Source organism: Trichosurus vulpecula, chromosome 8 (genome assembly GCF_011100635.1).
Source record: "Trichosurus vulpecula isolate mTriVul1 chromosome 8, mTriVul1.pri, whole genome shotgun sequence".
Lineage (NCBI taxonomy): Eukaryota > Metazoa > Chordata > Mammalia > Diprotodontia > Phalangeridae > Trichosurus > Trichosurus vulpecula.
Window position 1 is genome coordinate 9,926,959 of NC_050580.1, and position 22,913 is coordinate 9,949,871.

Genomic DNA, 22,913 nt, shown 5'->3' on the forward strand with positions numbered 1-22,913 from the left:
TTCATTGAAACACTTTTCTTCTACTGAACTTACATTTCAAAATGCCCTGGGGGTGGAACAAGGCAGCCCTTTAGGGAATTAACAACTAGTTGGCCATAGGATTGAAATAGATTGGAAACTGCAGGGGGTGGGGAGCAACCGCTGGTTACAAGGTACGGTTTAGCTATTTTATGCAAAGTAACTCCTACCCCCAGCAAAATAAGTATGTGAGGAATGAGCAAAGAGATTTGGTGGCACTTTGATGGAAGGAGGAAAAAAACTCAATAGATGGCTGTGAAAATTCAAAAACAATTGACCTTTAATTGCCTTAGGAGTCAAAGAACCCAAGGACAGATTGTTACTTTATGTTGGCCTCCATGTTAATGTGGGAGTCCTTGGTAAAACCTGAAACCAATCTCCTCATCAGAGAAACCAGGCACAGACATCATTGCATCCCTGAACTCAGCCTGACTACCGATCTGCATCTGCTCATAGAAGCCAGGAATTTCAGGGGAGGGGAAAGAGAGTGACACATTTTGTGAAAAGGTCATGGGAAGGAGGATACCAGTCTGAACTTTTCAAAGCATACATTCCTCCTAAATTCAGACTCCGGCAAAGCCTCAAGAATTCTGGCCTTAAGATAAGACAGGATTAGGCCTGGGAAGTAAACTCTGAGTTAGATAAAGCCATGGTGCCTAATATTTCAGACCTAGGTGCTTGTATTTTTTAAACACTATTCTTTACTGTGTCTGGACATAGGTTTATAAAAGAGGACTAGCAAGTAGAGATTTATTAGCAGCTTGTGATGCTGTTAGAGATAACCTTTTCTATGGATGCCACAAGGTATAGTGGCTGTGAAATCAGGAAGAAGTGAGTTCAAATCTGACCTCTGACTTTGACTGGCTTCTGATCCTCAGCAAGGCACCTAATTTCTCTGGGACTGGGGAATCTTCCTAGGTCTTGTCTCTAAATCATAGATGGACTTTGTCTTCTTATATGCTTTTTGATATAAATAGTGTTAGTGGTTCTCTCAATTATCCACACCTGAGCAGTGTCTATCAGGTAACCTATGTATCCATGGAGAATCGTCACCATTCACTTCCTGGATGCTACCTGATCAGCCCCTCTGGGTAGGCTGACATTGCATACTCATGTTCCCATTAAACAGCAGCTATTGCAATGCCATGGAAAGTTCCAGAAGCTAATATTTCAGACACAGTGATTTGGAGGAAGGAAGGAACAAACAAAGGAAACAAGCAAGTATTAAGCTCTTACTGTATACTAGGCACTCAGGAGTCACAGTGATCCATGGAGAACAAGGTGAGCCTGGAGCCAGGGACATCATAACCCAGACATATTGGCTCTTCATATGGGTTGAGCCTTATAACAACTAGTGTGGAACTGAGAAAAGAAAATCCTAGCCTGATTGACCGAGCAGTGAGACAGTGGCCAAGACTATCATGCCCTGAGTAAGAAGAAGCAGCTTGGTAAATGAATGAAGCATTGTATTTGGAGGCTGAGAATCTGGATTCAAATCTCATGCCTGGCACATTCCCTCTGTGACCTCAAGTGGGACACTTCCCTCTGGATTTCTATTGTCTCATCTGCAAAGTGATGGGGCTAGACAAAGTAATCTCCAGTTCCCTTCCAGCTCTAAATCGGGCCTGTGACCAGACTTCCAGAGGTTTTCCTTTGAGCTGAAAAAGAATCACCTTAATATATGTACTTCTCAGATATTTGGATACTTTCAAACCAGAGGTTCTTCACCACAATGATCCATGACCACACAGATAGACAGACAGATAGATAGATAGATAGATAGATAGATAGATAGATAGATAGGAAACAGTATTAAGGTATAATTGGTTTCCTTTGTAATCCTCTGTATTTTATTTCATGCATTCAAAAACATGATTCTGAGAAGGAGTGTGCCTTCATCAGACTGCCAAAGGGACCCAGGACAGACAAAACAATTAAGAATGATTGCTTCAAAGAGGAGAGTTTCACATCTTAGTTAAGTTACATTTGCAATCATCAGGTCAGGGAGGGATTGATGAATTACTACTCAAAAAGGGGATTCATAAAGTTCTACCTTGTAACCTTTAACCTTAAGGTTTCAATGACCAACCCAAAGAATGCCAAAGTCTCCAAAGACAGATGTTAGTCTCCAAATTGAAGCTGTCAGGCAGTGGAGGGGCCCAAAGTAGTTACAAGCAGGCTACAACATGTGACTGATGAAGGATTGCATAAGATGAGTAACATGAAGGATGTCATCAGAGAACTGTCTAATCAAAAACAAGGTGAGCTTGTCACATGGCGAGAATGAGGCATAGCTGATGGCGAGTCATCGAGATTCATTCTTTGACTTGTTCAATGTCGAGATCTGAGTAAGATTGGCCATATGTTTGGTGGACCCAGTGGGGAACATGCATGGGAGCACATAGAAGAGTCTTACAGGACAGGTAGACCTGGATCACAGGCTCATGGATCAAGAACTGGAAGGCCCTTAGAGGTCATCATGTCCAACTTTTTCATTTTACCACTTAGGAAACTGAGGTCCACAGAGCTTAGGTGACTTGGACATGGTCATACAGCATGGATGGGCTATGGCCTCATTAGCGTCAGGGTCTATAACTGGCTTCTTAGACATTAAGACGATGAGTTATCACCAAACAGCGTCTGGGAATTTGTGGCTCGGGCTCCAGCATGTTGATGTAATGCTGATAACAGTAATCTTCAAATCCTCTAAATTTCCCACATATTTTCATTTCCATGTGGGATTCTTCTTCACTTCCCAGTCTAAACAAACTCATCTAATGCAGATTGTCAGCTTCTCCTTCAGACCACTGTCCCAGGCTCATGGAATGCCGCAGCTGGGCAGTCCCTCATGTCTGCCCAGACACCATACCAGTTCCAAGGACTGCTGGAATCTTGACCCCAATTAGGACTGCTCTTCATTAGCTCCAGCCCAGGGGGTGACTGCCATGTTGCCTTTTCCTATGTTGAGAGCTGCTGATGTTTATATGGTGCTTTAAGGTTGATAAAGTGTGTCATGTGCATTCTCTCCCCAGCAGGGGAAGAATTGCCATTTATATGTAATTGTGATTTAAATGGAGGGCCCATAGGCTGCCTATTGACCAATCTTTCCATCAGCAAAATAAGGGAGTTGAACCATTGCACTGGTCTCCTCCCACTGCCTTTCTTCTTTGACATTGTCATGCAAATGGAAGTTTCCTAGATAGGTCTGATCATGTCACTCTCCAGGTGAGATCAGAGGAGCTCTAGTGGCTTCCCACTGTGGCCTCTTGGATAAAATACAAACTCTCCTGTTTCAGCCATGAAAACACTTCACAGTCTTGTGTCACCCTAGCTTTCCAGCCTAATTATGGGTTGCTCCTCCTAAGGCACTCTGGGTTCCTGCCAAAGTGGCCTAGTCACATTCTCCACCTTCTTCCCAATACATGATGTTCCATCTCTGACCTCCAGGTCTTTGCATTCCCACTCACATCCCCACCCCTGCACTCCAATGCTTTCCATCTTGACCTCTGCCTCATGGAGCCCCCAGCTCCCTTCAAGACTGAGCTTGAGGGCCACCTCCTTCAGGTGTTCATTCTCGATCCCCACAGATGTTAGGTCTTGATCTTAGGAAAGGGGCCTCGGGATACGGGGGTACAGACTTGAGAGACTTTTCCACAGAAGTGATGACTAAAGACATGGATACTGAGTCAAAACAAGTTTCTGGGATTCCATTGATACAGGGAACTCCCAGATGAGGACTTTCCCTCTGCTAATGCAGGTTGACACCTTCTCTGAAACTTAGTGATTTACCAAGGGCACGTGTCATAGGAAAGACTTGACCCCTTATCCTGTGACCCCAAGGCCCCCACTCTACCCTCTGCACCAGACTCCCTTGCACTCAGGAGCAGGAATCTATGGAAATGGGAGATCCCATCATTAGTATGGAAAGCCTCTGGGTTTGTAAGCAGCCCTCCTAACACAGAGAGATAGGAACGATTAGCTCTTTACAGATATTGACTAATTAATCCTGACATGACATCGCTCCTGAGAGGGCATCTTTATCTCCCCTGTACAGAATAGGCTGCAGAGGGTGAAATCAGAATTGGATTTCGGGCATTCCTGACTTAGGATCCTGTACTCCAATCACCATTGTCTGTGTGGGCACAGAGCCCTTGGTCACCCTGAGACAGGCACCTTCTGAGATATGGAGGAGCAAGACCGAGAGCTGGATAAGAGCTGGCAAAGAGACACCTCAGAAATGTAGAGGACAAGATGTCACTGAGGAAAATCAGCCCTGGTGTTGTCCATCAGTCAATCAACACACATTCATTCAATGTTTACTCTGCACCAACCACCATACTAAGTGCTAGGGATGCGGATACAAAGAAAGGCAAAAGCCCCCCAGGAGCTTCCATCCTAATGGAATTGTGCCTCTAACTGAAAGTGATTTGCCCTTTATTACCTATGTAACTTTGGGCAAGTCACTTGCCAATCTGGGCCTCAGTTTCCTCAACAGGAAAAATGAAGGAGTTAGAGGAGAAGACCTCCAAAGGCCCTCTCCCATTCTACATCCAAGATCTTTTGCTCCTGCATCTGTATTTTTCCTCTCCTGGAAACTCACACGGGCTTTTGTAATCATTCATTTGTGTAGGTGTGGGAGGATTTTCATTCTTGTTTGCCTGGTGATGGTCCCTAGATGACTGCCAGGCACATGAGCAGGGGAGGATACGGAGAAATGGGGGGCCATGGAGACTTTCAGGACCTCTGTGTTTCAGGAGTCATGATGAATGATGGAGAAATTTGTTAATAATCATGCATTTATGTATTATTGGTACAGAACTTTAAGATTGACAAAGTCCTTTTTACATATGCTACCTCATTTGATCCTGGGAGGAGGGTACTAGTAATATCCCCATTTTCCAATGAGGACACTGAGGTTGAGTGAGTTGCCCAGGGTCACCCAGCTGGAAGCCTCTGAGGCAGGATTTTCAGCTCCCATCTTCCTGATGCCAAGGCCAGCTCTCTCCCCACTGCTGACCCTGTCCCCCGAGGTTGCCTTGTGGCCATCCTTGCAGTGAGGCTTTCTGCACTTGGCCGAGCTGGGCATCAGACAAAGAAACCAGGGCAGGCCCAGGCCTAGGCTCAAAGTTTTGCCCATTTTCAGGACCTGCCTTGGACTTGGCCCTGAACCATCAGAGGGCCCTCAGCTAGAAGCTTAATGCACCTCAGAAAAGAAACTCAAGGGCAGCTTCCTCTCAAAGTCACTCCATTCTTTTTTACGAGCCTTAGAAAGGAGAAGATGATTTAATGATGCTTTTACAATAATAACTCCCGCAGTTCTTTGAAAAACGTGGAAAAATGCTCTGTGACGACAAGGGGGGCGCAAAGCTCCCCCTCCTAACTCCTCGCCTCCCATTTCCTAAGACATCATGGGCCCTGCTGAGGATGCTTTGTCCCCAGTGGGCCCAGGAAGCTCTCAGAAAATATCTGTTTAGACAAGGGGCCTGGGACCAGATCTCCCACTCCCACTCCAGTAACAACCATGACAATAATGGTACCTAATGCGTCTATGGTGCTATCAGGCTTGCAAAATGCTGGGCCTGCCTCCTTTGGGATCTCCATTGCTGGCATGGAGGGTGCCTTGAACCCAGACTCCCACAGACAGTGGGAGAAAGTGACTCTCTCCCTTCCCATTCTCTAGGCCTTCTCTTTTCCCACAGAATGCTCCCTCACCACTGTCCTCTCTTCCAACGTGAACTCACAGACTCCCATGGTCTCAAGGGCTCCCTCAGCCAATCTGACTCTTGTAGTAGAGGCTTCCACAGACATCTTCTTTCACCACACCCAACCACCTCCACTCCCATGGCCAGCACTGTCCTGATTCTTCTTCCTGATGCCCTTCAGGAGCCCTGAGAATACCTAGGAACTGTGTATGCTCCCCTGCCCTCCTCAAATGTTCATGATACACTGCTCCTTTCTGGCCATCCTCAACTTCAGGCTTAGACAGGACACCAGTCAAATATGCAATGTTGTGCAGGCTCAGGACCCTGCTGAGAAATGCAAAATGTGTGCAATGAATTCAGAAGTCCCATTTACTCCTAGGGAAAACCTTTCCTTCTTCTCTCTAAACAAGCAGTGATTAACCTTGACATGAGGGGAGAAGGGGTCCTGATTCATCTGTCTGCTCGTTGGTTTTTCCCTTTTTGTAGACATGGCCTAACAGCCTTTTGCTGGGCTGTGAGTTTGCGTTCTCATGTGGTGATTTTTATTCCAAATGAGGCCAGTGCAAAGCCTCCCAATCTAGTGGTAAAACGATCAAGCACTGGGATGTGGAGTTAATCCACAACATTTGTGGAGTGTCTTCTGTACATGCCTCAGTGCACCGTAAATATTCATTAAGCTCCAGTATTACAGGAAAAGAGGATTTAAAATGGGGAGGCAAGATGAAATCTATTTTAATAAGCTCCTTGATTTAGAGCTACAAGGGACCTGAGAGGCCATTTAGTCACCAAAAGAATAAACCCTCATTTTGCGGGGGACGAAATTGATGGTGAGAGAGGCCAAGTGACTCACCCAAGGTCACCCAGCTAGCATCAGAGGCAAATATGAATCTTGGTCTTCCCAACTCCCGGTCCATGCCTCTGCCCCTCAGACTGACCTAGAAAGAAGGCTCGGGCATCTGTCCAGCATCTCTTATATAGAATACACAGAACTCAGCCCTCAAGATAAAAATGCAAAGTGTCGCCCCTTCCCAGTCTGAGCTGGAGACTAAGATGTAAATCTGGCCCCAAAGAGAAGGCCCTAAGTCTAAAGGAGCAATTGTAGATGATCCACCCCAAGAAACTCAAAAAGGGAGAGGAGGGAGGGCTTCATAGAGATGGCCCCAGAGCTCAGCCTTGAAGGAAGTGAAGGATTTCAGCAGGATTTGATGTGGAGATCAAATAGGGCAGGAGAGGCTGGCCAGTGATTAGCAAAGGCCAGAGAATACCTGAGAAGAGGAGGGCAAGGCTATGAGTCCAAGTGGAGGGAGTGTGGAAGAGGGCACGGTGGGGAAAGAGGGGGCAGTGACATCAGGCTGGGGAAGGGAGCTTGGAGGCAGGTTCTGGGGGCCCCTCAGGACCACACCAGAGAGGTTGTACACTAACCTGTAGGGAACACGGAGCCACTGAACATCTTTGTTGGGGTAGTGACCTCATCAGAACTATGCATTAAGATGGTTTGGGCAGCTCTGGAAAGAATGGATAGGAGAGGGGAAGGCTGAAGCTGAGGAGTAGCCAGGGAAGGAGTGATAAAGGGAGAGTGATGTAAACATAGGCAGCCATGCACAGAGAGTAGAGAAGGTATGAGAGAGCTCAAGGAGGCAATAGACAAGATTAAGAAAGCTCCAGGAGTTAGAGCCAAGGCCCCTGGGGCAGGCCCTTTGGTCATTGATCACTCTTCTGTTATTCACTTATTTCTACAGTCCAATCTTACTCTTCATGACCCCACCTGGGTTTTTCTTGGCAGAGTGCTATGCCATTTCTCTCTCCACCTCATACAGATGAGAAAACTGAAGCAAACAGGGTTAAGTGACTTACCCAGGGTCATACAGCTAGTAAGTATCTGAAGCCAGATCTGAACTCATGAAGATGAGTCTTCCTGACTCCAAACCCAGTGTTCTATCTACTGCACCACCTAGCTGCCCTGCTTGGTCACCTTAGAGAGAGCTATTTAGGCAAGTGGGATGGTATGGACAGAAGCCAAGGGTTGCAAAGGGTTAAAGAGTGAGGAATGGTGGGGAATAGAGGTGAGTGGATTGCAGACAAGCGTTTTTACGAGTTTGGCATGAAAGGGAATTTTCACAAACTGTGATCTAATGACTTGTCCAATTTCTTTAGTTTTACAGACCGCTGAACATTCGAATAGTATTGGTTGGAGTCGAAGTCTGGAATGATATTGATAAGTGCTCCATCAGCCAGGACCCGTTTACAAGTCTTCATGAATTTCTGGACTGGAGAAAGATGAAGTTGCTACCTCGTAAACCCCATGACAATGCACAGCTTGTGAGGTGAGGGGGCTGGGCTTTCCTCTCTGCTTAAAGGAATAGAGTAAAAAGCAATCAGACCCTGAATAATTAGCAAACCAGTAATAGTCATGGAGAACAGACGGTGAGATGCCGTCCATTTTTAATTCCACCTCCTAAAGGAGGCCCCCCTCCACTGTTGAGAGCTCCTCCCCAGCCCTCCCCAATCAAATAACCTTTTGTGTCCATCTTGGATATACTAACAGGTAAACATGTCTCCCTTGATAGAAACATGAACTCCCTAATTGTAAGCAGAGACTTGCAAATTTGGTTCCGCATCCCCACAACCAGGCACGGTGGCAAGCACATAGTGAGCATTCAGCAAATGCTTCCAGATTGATTGCTATGTCTTTCCTTTCCATGGATAGTGGAAGACTATTAGAGCCGAGTTTGGCTTACATGGTCACCGCTCAACACTGTGACATCACTGTCTTCTGTTGGGGCGGGGTGGGGGGCGATGAGGAGAATAGTAGAAGAAAATATCCTGGAAAGACTTATGTTAAAGGAAAAGGCAGGTTTAAAGTAGGGAAACGCAAGGCAGCCAGGGTCACAGGGTCATAGCCCAAGAACTGGAAGACAAACTGGCTGCCATCTGTCCAACACTCTCATTCTATAGATGGGGAAATTGAGGCTTCAGAAGTTAGTGACTTGCCCACAATAACTCAGGTAACAGATGCAGGGCCAGGGACACCAAATAAAGCACTTCTACCTGAGAATTAGTTGTGTCTGTTGAGTCATCCTCATTGGTCCCATCAGTGTCTAGCCCATTGTTTCCCAAACTCTACTCTGTCTTCACTGCCCAAAGAGACTTCCACATGCACGCCATCAAAGGAGTTATAGCACTCTGGAGTCATGGGCCCCCTAGGGAAATTCCACAGTCTTTACTGTGTCCCACGATGGGACCGATCCCTTCTATGTGAGAAGTGATATAGCCACACTCTGCTTGGCCCCTGAAGGTGGAGCCAGGAACACAGGGTGAACCTTTCCAAAGGCTGGACTTTGGCTTAAGCTAAGGGCAGATGCCCTAACAAGGGTGATCCCAAAGTGGCCTGTGCAGTGTCAGGGGGCTCAGACTGGGTTACCCTCTCCCCCCCCCACACACACACCCCTTCAATCAAAAGGTGGTTATTGTTGGAGATGTTGTGGTGGATTCTTTGTTCAGGAATGGATTAGGCCAAATGAGGTTCCTTCCACCCCAGAGATTGTGATCCTAGGGTACGTCTTCACACAGTTCTTCCCTGCAACAAAAAAACTCAGGATTATCCATATATTTGTATTTTCAAATATGCTAAGTACCAATTGATCTTGACATAAGGAATTGGGCTGCATATGTTTTAATGTCACCTTTTTTAATTACATAAATGCGTACTTTTGGGTGAACACTTTGGGCTATGGGAAACACGATGATTCACAACTAATCTCACACACATTTATTAAGAGCCTACTATGTGCTAGGCACTGTGCTCAGCACATTCTTGTGAAGAAGAAAGCTAGAAGAAAAGGTGAACCTGATCTTAAAGGGCTTTGGGACCTTAGGGCTTAATAAATCCACACTTATGCCAAGACCTTGCTGCTTTTTTCTGTGGTCATTCACTTCTCAACTTTAAATCAACCGTGACTTTGAAGTGAGTTCTGAGCCTGGGTCATGCACTAAACAGGAAGGAAAAAAGAACCTTGTTAAGCAAGAAAACCAAGGCGTGGTCTTCAAAGGATCATTTCCAGCTGATCTAGTCCATTCCACAGAAGCACAGGCCCTTTGAGATGGACAGAACTCAGAGATCATTTGGTCCAACCTGTACTTAAGTTAGAATCCCCTTTACAATGTAACGGAAAAGACTGTTTTTGAAGAGAGGGAGCCTACTGCCTCTGGAGGCAGCTCATCCTCGTCTGGAAGAGCTCTCATTAGGAAATTTTCTCTTACATCCATCCTGCATCTGCCTCTCATTGCCTTCTGGTCATTGCTTCTAGATTTCCACAGGCCTGCCTGTCCCTCATCTTTGCCTTTCAGTGCGGTTCCCTGGCCAAATATGCCTCTATAAAGAGGATATAAGCCAAACTCCACAAAAACAACCTCTTGGATTTGAGATTACATCTATTTCCAGGTAAATCATTATATTATTTTTTCTTTCCCAGTGGCGTTTACTTCCAAGGAACCACCATTGGAATGGCGCCCATCATGAGCATGTGCACAGCTGAGCAATCCGGGGGCGTAGTCATGGTAAGTAAAGGGAGGAGTGGATAGGCCCACAGACTTTCCCCTTTTCTCACCATAACTTTACACATGTGATCACTGCCAATTGAGGATGTAAAGGCTTTTTACCTATGGTTTTCCAAGTTCAATTACAGCTCAAATTCCAATTATTCCCATGTGCTTATATCTACCCAAATCTCTTCAAAATCATTGATGATGTACAGCAAATTGGAATTGGTGGAGAAAGAAAGAAAATTCATCAATGGCCATAACTCCATGATCCAAAGTGGACCTGTAACTTCTGGTCAAACCATTCAACTGTGTGAAACCTTAAGGTGTGTCAAGACCTGGGAAGAGCAGCCATAGCTGGATGTGCATAAGGTCTGGCCAATTAGGTTTAGCCAAAAGTTGTCACTGGAACAGCCTCCAAAAATCATAGTCCAAGGCCTGGGGTTTTTCTTTATTTGCCATCACAAATGCCATGGGTACCTCTAGGCTGATGGACAATACAGTCTGGGCCTTGGGAAGAGGGTTTGAAAGGTTGATTGTTGTAATAAGGGTAATTCTACAGTGTTTATGTTGTGTGTTTATGTCAGAGGACAGTTTGGACTGGGGAGCACAGTTGAGCCTTGTTTCCTCTGGATTTAGGCGACAGCTAGGGTTGATGTGCTCCCCCCGCTCAGGGGAGGGCCGGGCCGCCAAGTCCTGTCAAAGGAGTGTGTGTGGCATATTTGCCCTGTCCTGTTCTTGGTCTGAATATTTAGCGTCTCCATTAAACAAATAACGTCTTGCCCTTTCAAGGAAACTTCACAAATCTCACTGAATTTTTGAGGAGAGTATTTCAAAAGATCCAGTTGGATGTCAGGGAGTAAAGGGCTGTTTTCCATAATCTAGTAATTCTTCCTCATGTATTTATTTCCTAAGCTAATCTTCCTCCTGAGCCTACATGACAAACTTTTCCCATCTGCTTTGGGTCATGGTTAGAAGTTAACATAGACACACATCTCACGGATGGATGAATGGGGCTTACAATCAGGGTCTCAGACCTCACAAAAATCATTTCAGTTGATCAGTCAGTGAACAATCATTTATTAAGTACCTAATACATGCCAGGCACTGTGCAAAGCCCTGGGGACACAAAGAAAGGCAAGAGACAGTCCCTGCTCTCAAATCCTGTCTTTGTGAGTTTTCCTTGGATGCAGAGACCTTTTATGCTAAAGCAACCATGGAGGGCATTGCTGATAAATGTGGTGTCCTTGGGCCTAGGTTAATTTCTAGGCAGCTCCAAACTTCATATCTTATATGGCAAAGTCTGTAGAATTTTAAAGAAGGGAGAAATCCCTGTTCTGTGACAATTCACTATTGACTTTACAATCCACTCAAGGTAATTTGTGAGTGTGTGTGTGTGTGTGTGTGACAGCTGAAATCAAATCCTCGCTCTTCACAAAGTCCTATTCTATGACAATTAAAATTTCTAGAGATAAACTCAGACTATTAAGGAGTTTGTTTTGACACGTGTCACTTAGTCTGTCTTCAAACACTCTGCCTGTTTCCTTCTCCACAAAAGCTGCAGAAAAGTGAGATCGCAGCAGCAGCGGCGGTGGCAGCATAGTTGAAATGACTTAACCAAAAAGGATATTCTGGGACAAGACTCTGGGACTGAAGATTCCACTGAATGGGCAGAAGATTTATTCTGTTAATTTATCAGCCAGCATCAGGGAGGAGATGGTCTTTAAAGCTTCTAATATTGGGCAGGGGGAGATGCTAGGTGACTTTGGGGTGCCTGGCGCTAGAAAACACAAGGAAGTTTGGAATCTGGACCATGTCCAAGAGAAAACCACCAGTTGGGCAAAGCACCCAGACTTTCCTATTCCTCCTATGCCTCCATGGCTTAAAAAGTACATTAAGATGATTTGCAGCCATAAAATTGATATCACCCCATATATTCAAGGCCTAAAAGAAGTCCTGGAGAGAGCAAGGAGGAATTTTACTAAAAACCAAGAGCATGCTCCTGACCCTGTGGTCTGGGATTGATTGATCGATCGATCGATCGATCGATTGGAGTGCCCTGGTGAGCTGTTGGGCCCTTGCCCTGGCTTCCCAAGACCCCAGTCCTTCAGACTATCTGAACTCACTTGACGTTGTTTATTGACAAATGCCATGCACCAAGATGGCCACCTAATCAGTGAATATTCATTAAGTACCTACAATATGCCAGGAGTGTGCTGGGGACTGAGGGGGCAACAGAAATAAAAGTTATATAGTCCCTGTCCCCAAAGAAACTTAAATGATGAGGGAACATTTCTTTTAGCTGCTTATGAAATAGACAGTCAACATAAAATCAGATATATACCTAAAAGCCTCCATCCCCACCCCAACACATTCTTCTGACGCCTCATGGCAGCAAGAAGGCAACTCTGGGTTCTTGTATGATGCTTTCAGGTTGGCAAAGCACTTTATAAACCTTATCTCATTTGAGCCTCACAACAACCCTGGGAGGTAAGTGCCACTATTGTTCCCATTTGACAGAAAAGGAAACTGAGACTGGGAGAGGTTAAGTGACTTACCCAGGATCATACAGCTAAGTGTCCAAGGCAGGTTGAATTCAGGTCTTCCTGACTCCAACCCTATGCTCTGCCCATTGTGACGCCACCAAGCAGCAGAGCATATGGAGCATTGGACTTGGTTTCATCAGTGCAGGGAACGTCTTGTGTGGAGCTCATGTGGGTTGACATTAGAATCAAATAGAGCTTTGTTCATGGAAATGAAGCTCAAAGTGATGGTTGACCTCTGCTCTGCTGATGCACCCTAAGGACCATTGGGATTTCCCATGTGATCTGGGGCTGATGCCTCCATGGATTGACTGCCCTCTTGGAAGATGAGTGCCAGGAGAGCCCAGACTGTCTGTCTCACTCTTGTATACGCAGTCCCGTCACTTAGTACAGTGCCTTGTACATAGTAGGTGACTTCATTCATTCACTTTTGCAAATCGACAACTCACCTGTAAGTTACAGGCTTTGGGATTTGCCCAGGGAACAGAGAATTCATAAGACCTTAGCTTTAATACAGGTGGGGACCTCAGACTCTCTCATTTTAGAGATGAGGAAACTGAGCTCCACAGAAGTCGAATGACTTGGCCAGGGAAACACAGCTAGTTAGTGTCTAATGTGGGATTGGACCCTGTGTCCCCGTGCCAAGTCTGGTCTGTTTGCCTTGATTCCTCCTGACCCTCCTGACCTCCAATGTGTAAGAGGAGAACGTAAGAGCAAAGCCAGCTCTCTACCTACAATATGATATATACCATACTCCCTCTCGGTATCTCATTTTTATTCTATGATACCTGTGAGTTCACTGGTATTTGGAACACCCAATAGGGACACTCTTTCTACCAACATGGATCAGAACCTACAACTTGGAGGATTGCCAGGTGCACTGAGAGGTTAATTAATTTCCCTGGGGCCACACAGCCAGTGTGTATCAGAAGCAGCACTTGAACCCAGGGCTGCTTGACTCCAACCTGCTCTCCACCCACTATTCCAAACTGCTTCTTATTATGGAAATAATGCCCCCCTCAAAAGTTCATTTCAAACTCTAGACATTGCGTAATCCCCAAGACCCAGGAGGAGATCCTTGTCCTTATAAAGGGCACATTCCTTAATTTTCTCCAAGAACATGATAGCTGCAGACTTCCACATGCCCCAGTTCCACTCTTCTCTCCTCCTCGCTGTGTATTCACAGAACTCTCAAATCTAAACAGAGTAATTTACCAGGAATTTCCTAGTTCTCAGGATGACTCTGTGCTCTCCCCTTGCCTCTCCTTTCTGTTGCCAGAAAAGGGCAGGAAATCTTCTTAGGCCATGGCTTCCTTGGTCCATTTGGAAACAACGGCTCCATGAGGGATTCCCACTGACAACTGATAAAAAGAGGATAACACCTACGATTTCTTGGGTGCCCTCTTGTTTAAGAGAAACACACCTAAGAGCTTCACTGGTAGGGCCAAAGTGTCAGCTTCCTGAGATTGAGTCAGGAAGGTCTGAATTCAAATCCAGTTTTGCTTACTAGCTGTATGTCCCTGGGCAAGTCAGCCTCTGTTTGCCTCAGTTTCTGCAACTGTAAAATGGGGAGAATAATACCACTTACCTCCCAGGGCTTTTGTGAGGGTAGAAAGGAGGTAGCATCTGTAAAGCATTGTGCACAGTGCTTGGCACATAGTAGGCGCTCCATAAATGCTTATCCCTCCCCTTTCTCCTTTCCCTCCCCCCCCCCACATGCCTCCCATCCCTGCCCAGGACCTTGTTGCAAATAGTTTCCTTTCTCTTCTGGTAACACAAAACACCCCCTCATCTAGTGCCATCAGTTCATGACATTCTCAGAACTTACTGGCCAAGAACACAGCCCAGAAGCTGACATATGGCTCTTTGGAGAGGTTGGTAAATCGTGGTTGTTAATTAACAAACCATCACTGACCCAGGTTAGTTCAACTGGATCCTAACCTCCTAGTGTTGGTTTTTAATGTCTGTGGAAGGAAATCCGGTTCTCTGTTAGCAGCGGGGTGACCAAACTGTCCTTCCCAAATGGAGAAATAACCTTGTTACAGACGGTCTCATTGTCAAGTGTGGAATCTAGGAGTATAAGCCCAGAAATCCAGAACCAAGGTCCATGTTCACATTCTGCCTCTTCTGTCCCAGGTTCAGCAGCCAATCAGGCCTAACTCAATTCCATCTATAATCTATTAAAACCCATTAGAATAATACCCCCCACCACCATTTATCCTAGATTGTCTGGAGGAAAATAGGCATATTGGGGGGTTTCTGCTCACTTACTATAACTCACCAAAGCTACCCTTCCATACTTATTTTTTGGGAGATAGTCCAGGACAAAAAGAGATTAAATTGGACCTTGATAAAATAGGAATGATTGGTTCTTCTGCCCCCTGTAAGGGAAAACGAATTTGTACTTTGGTCCAAATAGAATGATAATTTCTGAGGAAATTCAAAAAGCAGGTTGGGGAAGATAGCACGAACCACTTCATCCTGGTGAAGATGTGGAGAGCTCTAAAAACAAGAAGAAAGGTGGGGACAGGCCACCAGGAGGCATGCCAAACTAATTCGACTCTACAGATGCATACATGACATCTTTGATGCTCCCTCTCATACATGGGGCCCTCAGAAAAGCTACCTAAAGGTTGAGACACTGTGTCAGCGCACTTAGAACTGTAGAACATGAGCCCCCACCAGTGGGTTTCCTCTGTCCATCCATCCAGGAGACACGTTAGTACAAAACAAAAGATTTAATCAAATAGCAGAACAAATAAACGAGAGAAGATTCCAACCCACCCCCAGCATGTGAATATGGGGAACACTCTGCCCCAGGTTGCCACACTTCTAGTAGAGAGGGAAAACCTGAAGAGAGCATGTGAGACTCTATTGTCTCCATAAATGTAACACAGACTCCGCTTTTCTGACTGAAAAGCAGGGTGGACGTCCCCAAAGATCAGTCGCATTAAGTTAATGGGAGTTCAGAGTGACCGTAGGGAAGTGAACGCTCTGTGTTTCTCTCTTTCTTTGAGGATCACTCCGACAGCCCTCTTGGTGCAGCCGTCACCCTGGCCCACGAGCTCGGTCACAACTTGGGCATGAATCATGATACCCTGGAGCGGGGATGTCACTGTCAAGCAATGACTGATAAAGGAGGCTGCATCATGAACCCGTCCACTGGGTGAGTAAATGTGATCAATGCTTCTTGCTGCTCCCATGCTCTCAGGTTCCCAACATGGAATTTCTCCCATGAAACATTCTAGCAGAAGGTGTTCTTGATTTTTCAGTCAATAGAAACTTCCAAAACCAAATTTCCTGACAAATAAAATAATTGAATATCCCAGGTAGCTGGGGGTTCCACAGTGCATAGAATACCTCGCCTGGAGTCAGGTGGACTTGAGTTCTAATCCAGCTTCAGACACTAACTGGCTGGGGTAATCCCTTGGATCAGTTTCTCCATCTGTAAAATAAGGACAGTAACGGCCTCTGCCTCCCAAGGTTGTTGTGGGGATCCAGTGAGATGATTATTGTAGAGAGCTCAGCACGGTGCCTGTGCCTGGCACATAGTACCATAGAAGTGTCAGTTTATGTTTATCATTATTGTTACTGCTAGTCTCCCCTGGGAGGGTCATGCAGACAGAAATCTTTCCTCTAGGAGAAGCAGGGGCATGTTTCTTCTTATAATTTGGAAAGCTGAGATTATAACCTAATTCGAGTGTATGTTTTAGATTTAATTCTGCAAGTGAATCATAGAATCGTAAAGATGGGGGCTATCTAGCCAGGCTTCCCACCCAGTGCAAGAATCCTTTACACTTTATCCAGGAGAGAGGGTGATTTAGCTGAATTCTGCCCGTGATAAGGGGCTCACTACTTCACTGATTCCGGAACACTCTAACACTTCCTCCAGGCTGGGGGAAAGGGCAGTCCTAGGAAGGAGGAGCCTTTAACAAAACTGCATCCAGTTCTGGGTGCCACCATTCAGCAAGGATGCGGATAAGCTGGAAGGCATCGAGAGGACGGTTAGCACAGTGGGGAAGGACCTTGAGATTGTGTTGATTGATGGGGGCAGGGAGAAAGGTGGTAACCCAGAGAAGGAAAGACTCCATCAGCAATTAGACTTTTCTTCAAGCGTTTGAAAGGCTGCCGCATGAATGCGGGCTTAGCTTTGTTCCGCTTGGCCTCAGATGACAGAGCTAGAAGCGGTGGGTGGGAATTACAAAGATACCAGCTTCATTTAGATGTCAGAAAAAGTCCCCCAACAAATGGGCTGCCACTGGAGGGAGGGAGCTCCAATACAATGAACATTTAGGGAGCTCCTATGTATAAAGAAGCACCATATTAGGAGCTGGGGATACCCACAGACTACCACCCTCCTCAGCTGGAATACTTTAAAATGGATGTCCTTCTCTGTTTGCGTGGTGCCTTCCCCAAATCAACTATGATCTATACGGGCACCAGAGTCAGGTAGACCTGAGTTCAAATCCTGAGACCTTTTGCCCTCCAAGGTTAAGCAACTTAACCCTCAATCCTTCATCTGCTTATCTTCATAGAGAGGTTTTGGAGGCTGGCTGAGTTGGCCAAATTACCCAAAGATTTGAAAATCATGACATGCAGGGTCGCATAGTGAATAGAGGCCTTGGAATGCGTAAAATCTAGAACCAAGTTCTGTCCATGACGTATTTTAGCTGTGTGATCCTGGGTAGGTTGCTTAACTTCTAAATGTCTTTGGCCATTCTCCTAACCAATCTAGAATGCAGACCAGTTTGCCAGACTCAATTGGTGGAAGGAATTTCCACACCCACCAAGAATTTACTACAGTGGTAAAACCATAGGTTTCAACCCCGCTGATGAAGACTATATTTTGAGATTATTCTCAGGGCTCAAATATTCTAATGGAGCTCTATCCTCATCAATGCAGAGTTCTATTAGTCCCTCCACCAATGCAGATTGCAGCTCAACTCTAACTTCCTATATTGGGAGTGTTATGTTCATGTATTCTTGTAAGCTTGGCAAATGGTGGCATGTGATATATGATGTCTCCATCCACTGCCCTGAAAGGCCTTCCTTGCTTCCTCTAGACATCATAAGGATATCGCTCATCCAATGACCAGCCTCTTTTCTCTTCCTACCCTACATTTCCGGGATGATGCCTTTTATCCCTGTTTTCAAAACTTCCTCAATGGTGGAACGTGGCCACCTGCTCCCATGTGCCATGGGCCTCTCCATCACCCTCTGGTGAAGGCCACTTTCTGCTCTTCTGAGGCTGTTGGCCTTGTCTCACTGCTATGAGCTCCTCAAGGGCAGGGACTGTCTTTTGCCCTTCTTTGTAGCCTCAGCACTTAGCATGGGAGGAGCTCAATAAATATTAACTGGCTGGTTGATTTCTGTAAGGCCACCCAACAGAATGTTGGCCTTCCAAAGAGAGGCCCTGGCCTCTGGAGAAGCTTGGAGTCTTGCAAAGGGCTTTGTAATTGAGAAGATGCTGAGAAAAAGTAACCCAAGTGGGAGTTCATTCTCAGCACTTTTCCCCTGGCTAAGCTCACACTTTTTAAGCTCACTCTTTTACTAGTTGCTCATTTACTACTCCTTCCTTCCTGCTCAAAGGGTGGTAGCTTTAATTTGCTTCCATGGAAAGAAAGTTCACAATGAGGTTGGTGAATTAATCACAGAAGTCCAAAGGGATACAAAGGTCATGCCACCTAGTCAGCTCTTGGAAGCCAGCCGCCTACAGGGAAATGCCACTAATGCTGCTGCTACTCCTCCCCCATATTCCTTTTGTCCCACCTCAATTCTTTTTCTCCTTGTGAGAGGAGAGTGTAGAAAGGATTCTGCTTATACTGGGAAACCGCCCTTGCTGTCCTGATTCTGGGCTGCCTTCTCATCCCAGGGAGGGGGCCCTGGGTTCCCACACACCAGGCCGGTGGAGAGCTGACACTGGCAAGTTCTACCTCCTGGACCAGGTAAAGGAGCAGAGTGGGTACTGGATCTGGCAGCAGAGGACCTGGCTCACACCTCAGGTCTGCCAACAAATCATGTGACCTTGGGCAAGTGCCATCCTCTCTCTAAGCCTCAATTCCCCAGAACTGGCACAGATGATCGGTAAAATCCCTCTCAGGTGCCTCTTCAGCTCTTAGTTCTTTCTCCTTCCTAACCGTGGCCAAATGGAAACTTTAAGTATGAGCAGAAGATAGGCCAGTCCTCCAAGGACCAGTTCTTCTAAGCAGGAACAGACTCATTCAGGTCAATTCAATAAGTATTTATTAAACACCTACTTTGTGCCAAGCTCTGTGTAAGGTGGTGGAAATGAAAGAGAAAAATGGAAAACTATCTTTGCTCCCAGTGAACTTCCATTCTACTAGAACATGTAATCAGAATAAAATGCAGGAGGATTTGGGGATGGAGAGAGACCACCAATAAATAGGGAGATCAGAGGAAATGTTGTGGAAGGGATTTCTAAGAGGTGGAATGGAAGAGGAAGGGCATTCCTGGTATGAGGAAGATATGTGCAAAGGCAGGAGGTGGGAAATGGAGTGCCAAGGTACGGATCAGGAAGTAGAACAGGTTGGCTGAAGGACAGAAAATGTAGGAAGGGGCATAAAGGGAAATGAATCTGGAAAGGATGGTTGGAAGGAGATTATGAAAGGAGTTCATTAAAAGATTGAGAGCTTTGTATTTTATTCTAAAGATTGTTTAAGTTTTTTCATTCATTTGTTTTTAATTTGTAAAATAAGCATTTGCATAACACAGTATAATAAAAAAGATGATTGTACATGAAACTGCGGTGTATTGTGTACAACTTGCTATTCCTTTTAAATATATAAAAAGTTATCATGTAAGTGTTTTTTTCCTTTTTTTCTTCCCTCTTCTCACCCCCCCACCCTAGAGATGGCTACCATTAAAAACAAATAGGTGTATATGTAAATGTTTTTATAAAAACTTCTATTTATCGGTTCTTATTCTGGATGCAGATAGCATCTTTCTTCGTACTTCCTTGTAGGTAATTTGGGCATTTATGCCAGTCAGAATGACTTGGTCACTCAAAGTTGTTCTTAAAGCAATATTGCTGTTACTGTATACACTGTTCTCTTGACTCTGCTCATTTCGCTCTTCATCAGTTCATGCAAGTCTTTCCACGCTTTTCTAAGATCGCTGAGCTCCTCATTTCTTATAGCACAGTAGTATTCCATCGCAATCATATACCCCAACTTGTTCAGCCATTCACTAATTGATGAGCATCCCTGTACTTTCCAGTGCTTTGCCACCACAAAGAGAGCTGCTATAAACATTTGGGAACAGATAGGCCCTTTTCTTTTTTCCCTAATCATCTTTGGAAACAGACCTAGTAGTGGTATTGCCAAGTCAAAGGATATAGGCAGTTGAATAACTCTTTGGGCATAATTCCAGATTACTCTCCAAAATGGCTGGGTCAGTTCACAATTCCACCAATAACAAATTAGTGTCCCATTTTTCCCACAAAACCTCCAGTGTTTGTTGCTTTCCCCTCCAATCATTTTGGCCAATCTGATAGGTGTAAAATGATCTCTCAAGGTTGTTTTAATTTGCATTTCTGTAGCCAATAATGATTTACAGCATTTTTTTCATGTGACTATAAATTGTTTTGATCTCTTCATTCAAAAACTTCCTGTTCATATCCTTTGACCATTTATCAGTTGGGGAATGATTCATATTCTTACATATTTGACAGTGTTCTTTATGTATTTTAGATATGAAACCTTTATCTGATAAATTGTCTGTAAATTTTTTTCCCAATTTTTTGCTTTCCTTCTAATCTTGGATATATTTGTTTTATTTGTACAAAAGTTTTTAATTTAATGTAATCAAAATTTTCCATTTTATACCTAACTTTGCTCTCTAGCTCTTGTTTATTCATAAATTGTTTACCTATCCATAAGTCTGATAAGTAATTTGTTCAATATTGTATGGAAATTCTAGCAATACAAGAAGAAAAAGAAATAGAAAGAATCAGAATAGGGAATGAGATATTAAAGTATGTCTTTTTGCAGATAATATGATGACATACTTGGAAAATCCCAACAGCTCAACTAAAAAAATAGTTGAAACAATTAATAATTTTAATAAAGTAGCAGGATGTAAAGTAAATCCATATAAGTCATCAGCATTCCTATATATCACAAACAAAACCCTGTAAGAAGAGAGGCAAAAGATATCCCATTTCAAATAACTAGTCTAGACAACATAAAATATCTAGGAGTACACCAGCCAAAAAAACACAGCAGTTATGTAAACAAAATTATAAGAAGCTGTTATACAAATAAAATCAAATTTAAATAAGTGGAGAAATATTAATTGTTCATGGGTAGGCAGGGCCAATATAATAAAAATGACAATGTTACCTAAACTAATTATATATTCAACATTATCCCAATTAAATTACCAAAAATTTATTTTTATGAATTAGAAAAATGGTAACAAAATTCATTTGGAAGGACAAAAAATCAAGAATATCAAAGGAAATAATGAAAAAAAATGTAAAGGAAGGTGGTTTAGCAGTACCAGATCTCAAACTATATTATAAGGTAGTAATTTTTAAAACTATCTGATACTGACTAAGAAATAGAAAGGTAGGTCAATAGAACAGAGAAGACATACAATTTATAGCAGCAAATAAATATAATAACCTTGTATTTGACAAGTGTGAAGACTTGAGATTTGGGGATAAGAATTCATTATTTGGTCAAAATTGTTGGAAAAACTGGAAAGCAGTCTTACAGAACCTGGGCACAGACCAATATCTTGCACCATTTACCAAGAGAAGGTCAAAATGGATACATGACCTAGATATACAGAGAGAGATTACAAGTAAATTAGAAGAACATGGAACATATTACTTATCAGAGATTCTGTAAGTTTTTTAAGCAGGAGAGGAACACAGTGAAACCTGAGCATTAGGAAATTCATTTTGATAGCTATCTCAAAGGTACAATTGGAAGCAAGGAAACCAAGTGGAAGGCTATCACAATCATTCAGACAGAAGGAAATGAGTTCCTGAGATACTGAGTGTTCGTGTTAGTGGGAATAGAGAGAAGAAGGCCAACAGGAGAGATGTTGCACCTGTAGTTTGGGTGTAAGTTGTGGGTAAGCCACCAGACTTGTCAAATAATGAGACTGTGGGGGAGGGGAGAGCAGGAGGTGGCTGAGGAAGACTGAAGATCAAGGATAGCTTTCAAGTTGTCGACATGGGTGACTGGGAGGATGGCAGTGCCCTCAACAAAAAGAGGGAATCAGGGAAAAGGAGTAGAGTTAGAAGAGAAGATAACAAGTGCTTTTCCAGACACTTTGCCCTTGGGAAACTAATGCTTCCACCCCAGTGGAGCTGTCCAGCAGATGAGGGCTCTGGTGAAAGACTGGAAAGAGAGAGAGCCAGGAGGCAACTGTCCAGAGAAGACCACTGAACCCATGAGAGCTGATGAGATGGATCCCCAGGAGACAAAGATTTGAGAAGAAAGAGAAAAAGGCCCAGGACTGATCTTGGGAGGATACCCAAAGTTGGGGAGACAGGATGTGATCCAGGCCAGCGACCAAAAAGGAATGTGAGGGCTCTGTGTGGTGGCCCATGCCTGTGGCCCCTGCTAATCATGTCAACTAGAGAGTTCTGAGCTACAGTTGGGCTAAAGCTGATTGAGGGTGTTCACTAATTCTAGCACCAATATGGTGAGCCCCTGAGAGCAAGGGGCCAACGGGCCGCCTCCATAGGAGTGAACCAGCCCAGATCAGAAATTGAGCAGGTCCAAGCTCCCTGGCTAATCAGCAGCTATGACTAGCTAGTACACTTCCAGGAAGGGTGAGAGAGGCTCCAAAAAGACCATGTGATCCTGTGCCCTCTGAGGACCTTCTCAGCTCCAGAGCCAGGATTCCATTACCTGTGCCTTCCTCAAAATAAATAGTCCAGAGTGGAAGTAAGCCTGGGAGCCAAGCCTCCTCCCCCCAGCCCTGGCTCCTGAACAATGCCTTTATTGGGATCATTGCTATTATTAATAATAGTAATAATGATGGTAAGCACAGGCTGCTAGGTGGCATGTGGCCTGACGTCAGGAAGCTCTGAATTCAGATTCAGACTCAGACACACTACCTAGCTGTATGGCCC

General features: G+C 44.6%; 1 protein-coding gene across 1 annotated transcript in view; it reads left to right on the forward strand.

Annotated features, from left to right (window-relative positions):
• ADAM12 (ADAM metallopeptidase domain 12) overlaps nucleotides 1-22,913 on the forward strand; it is a 377,674-nt gene that overhangs the window by 258,609 nt on the left and 96,152 nt on the right. Inside the window, exons 9-11 of the mRNA XM_036736018.1 lie at nucleotides 7,875-8,044; nucleotides 10,193-10,277; nucleotides 15,820-15,968. Coding sequence (XP_036591913.1) covers nucleotides 7,875-8,044; nucleotides 10,193-10,277; nucleotides 15,820-15,968 — 404 coding nt within the window. The remainder of the gene's footprint in view (nucleotides 1-7,874; nucleotides 8,045-10,192; nucleotides 10,278-15,819; nucleotides 15,969-22,913) is intronic.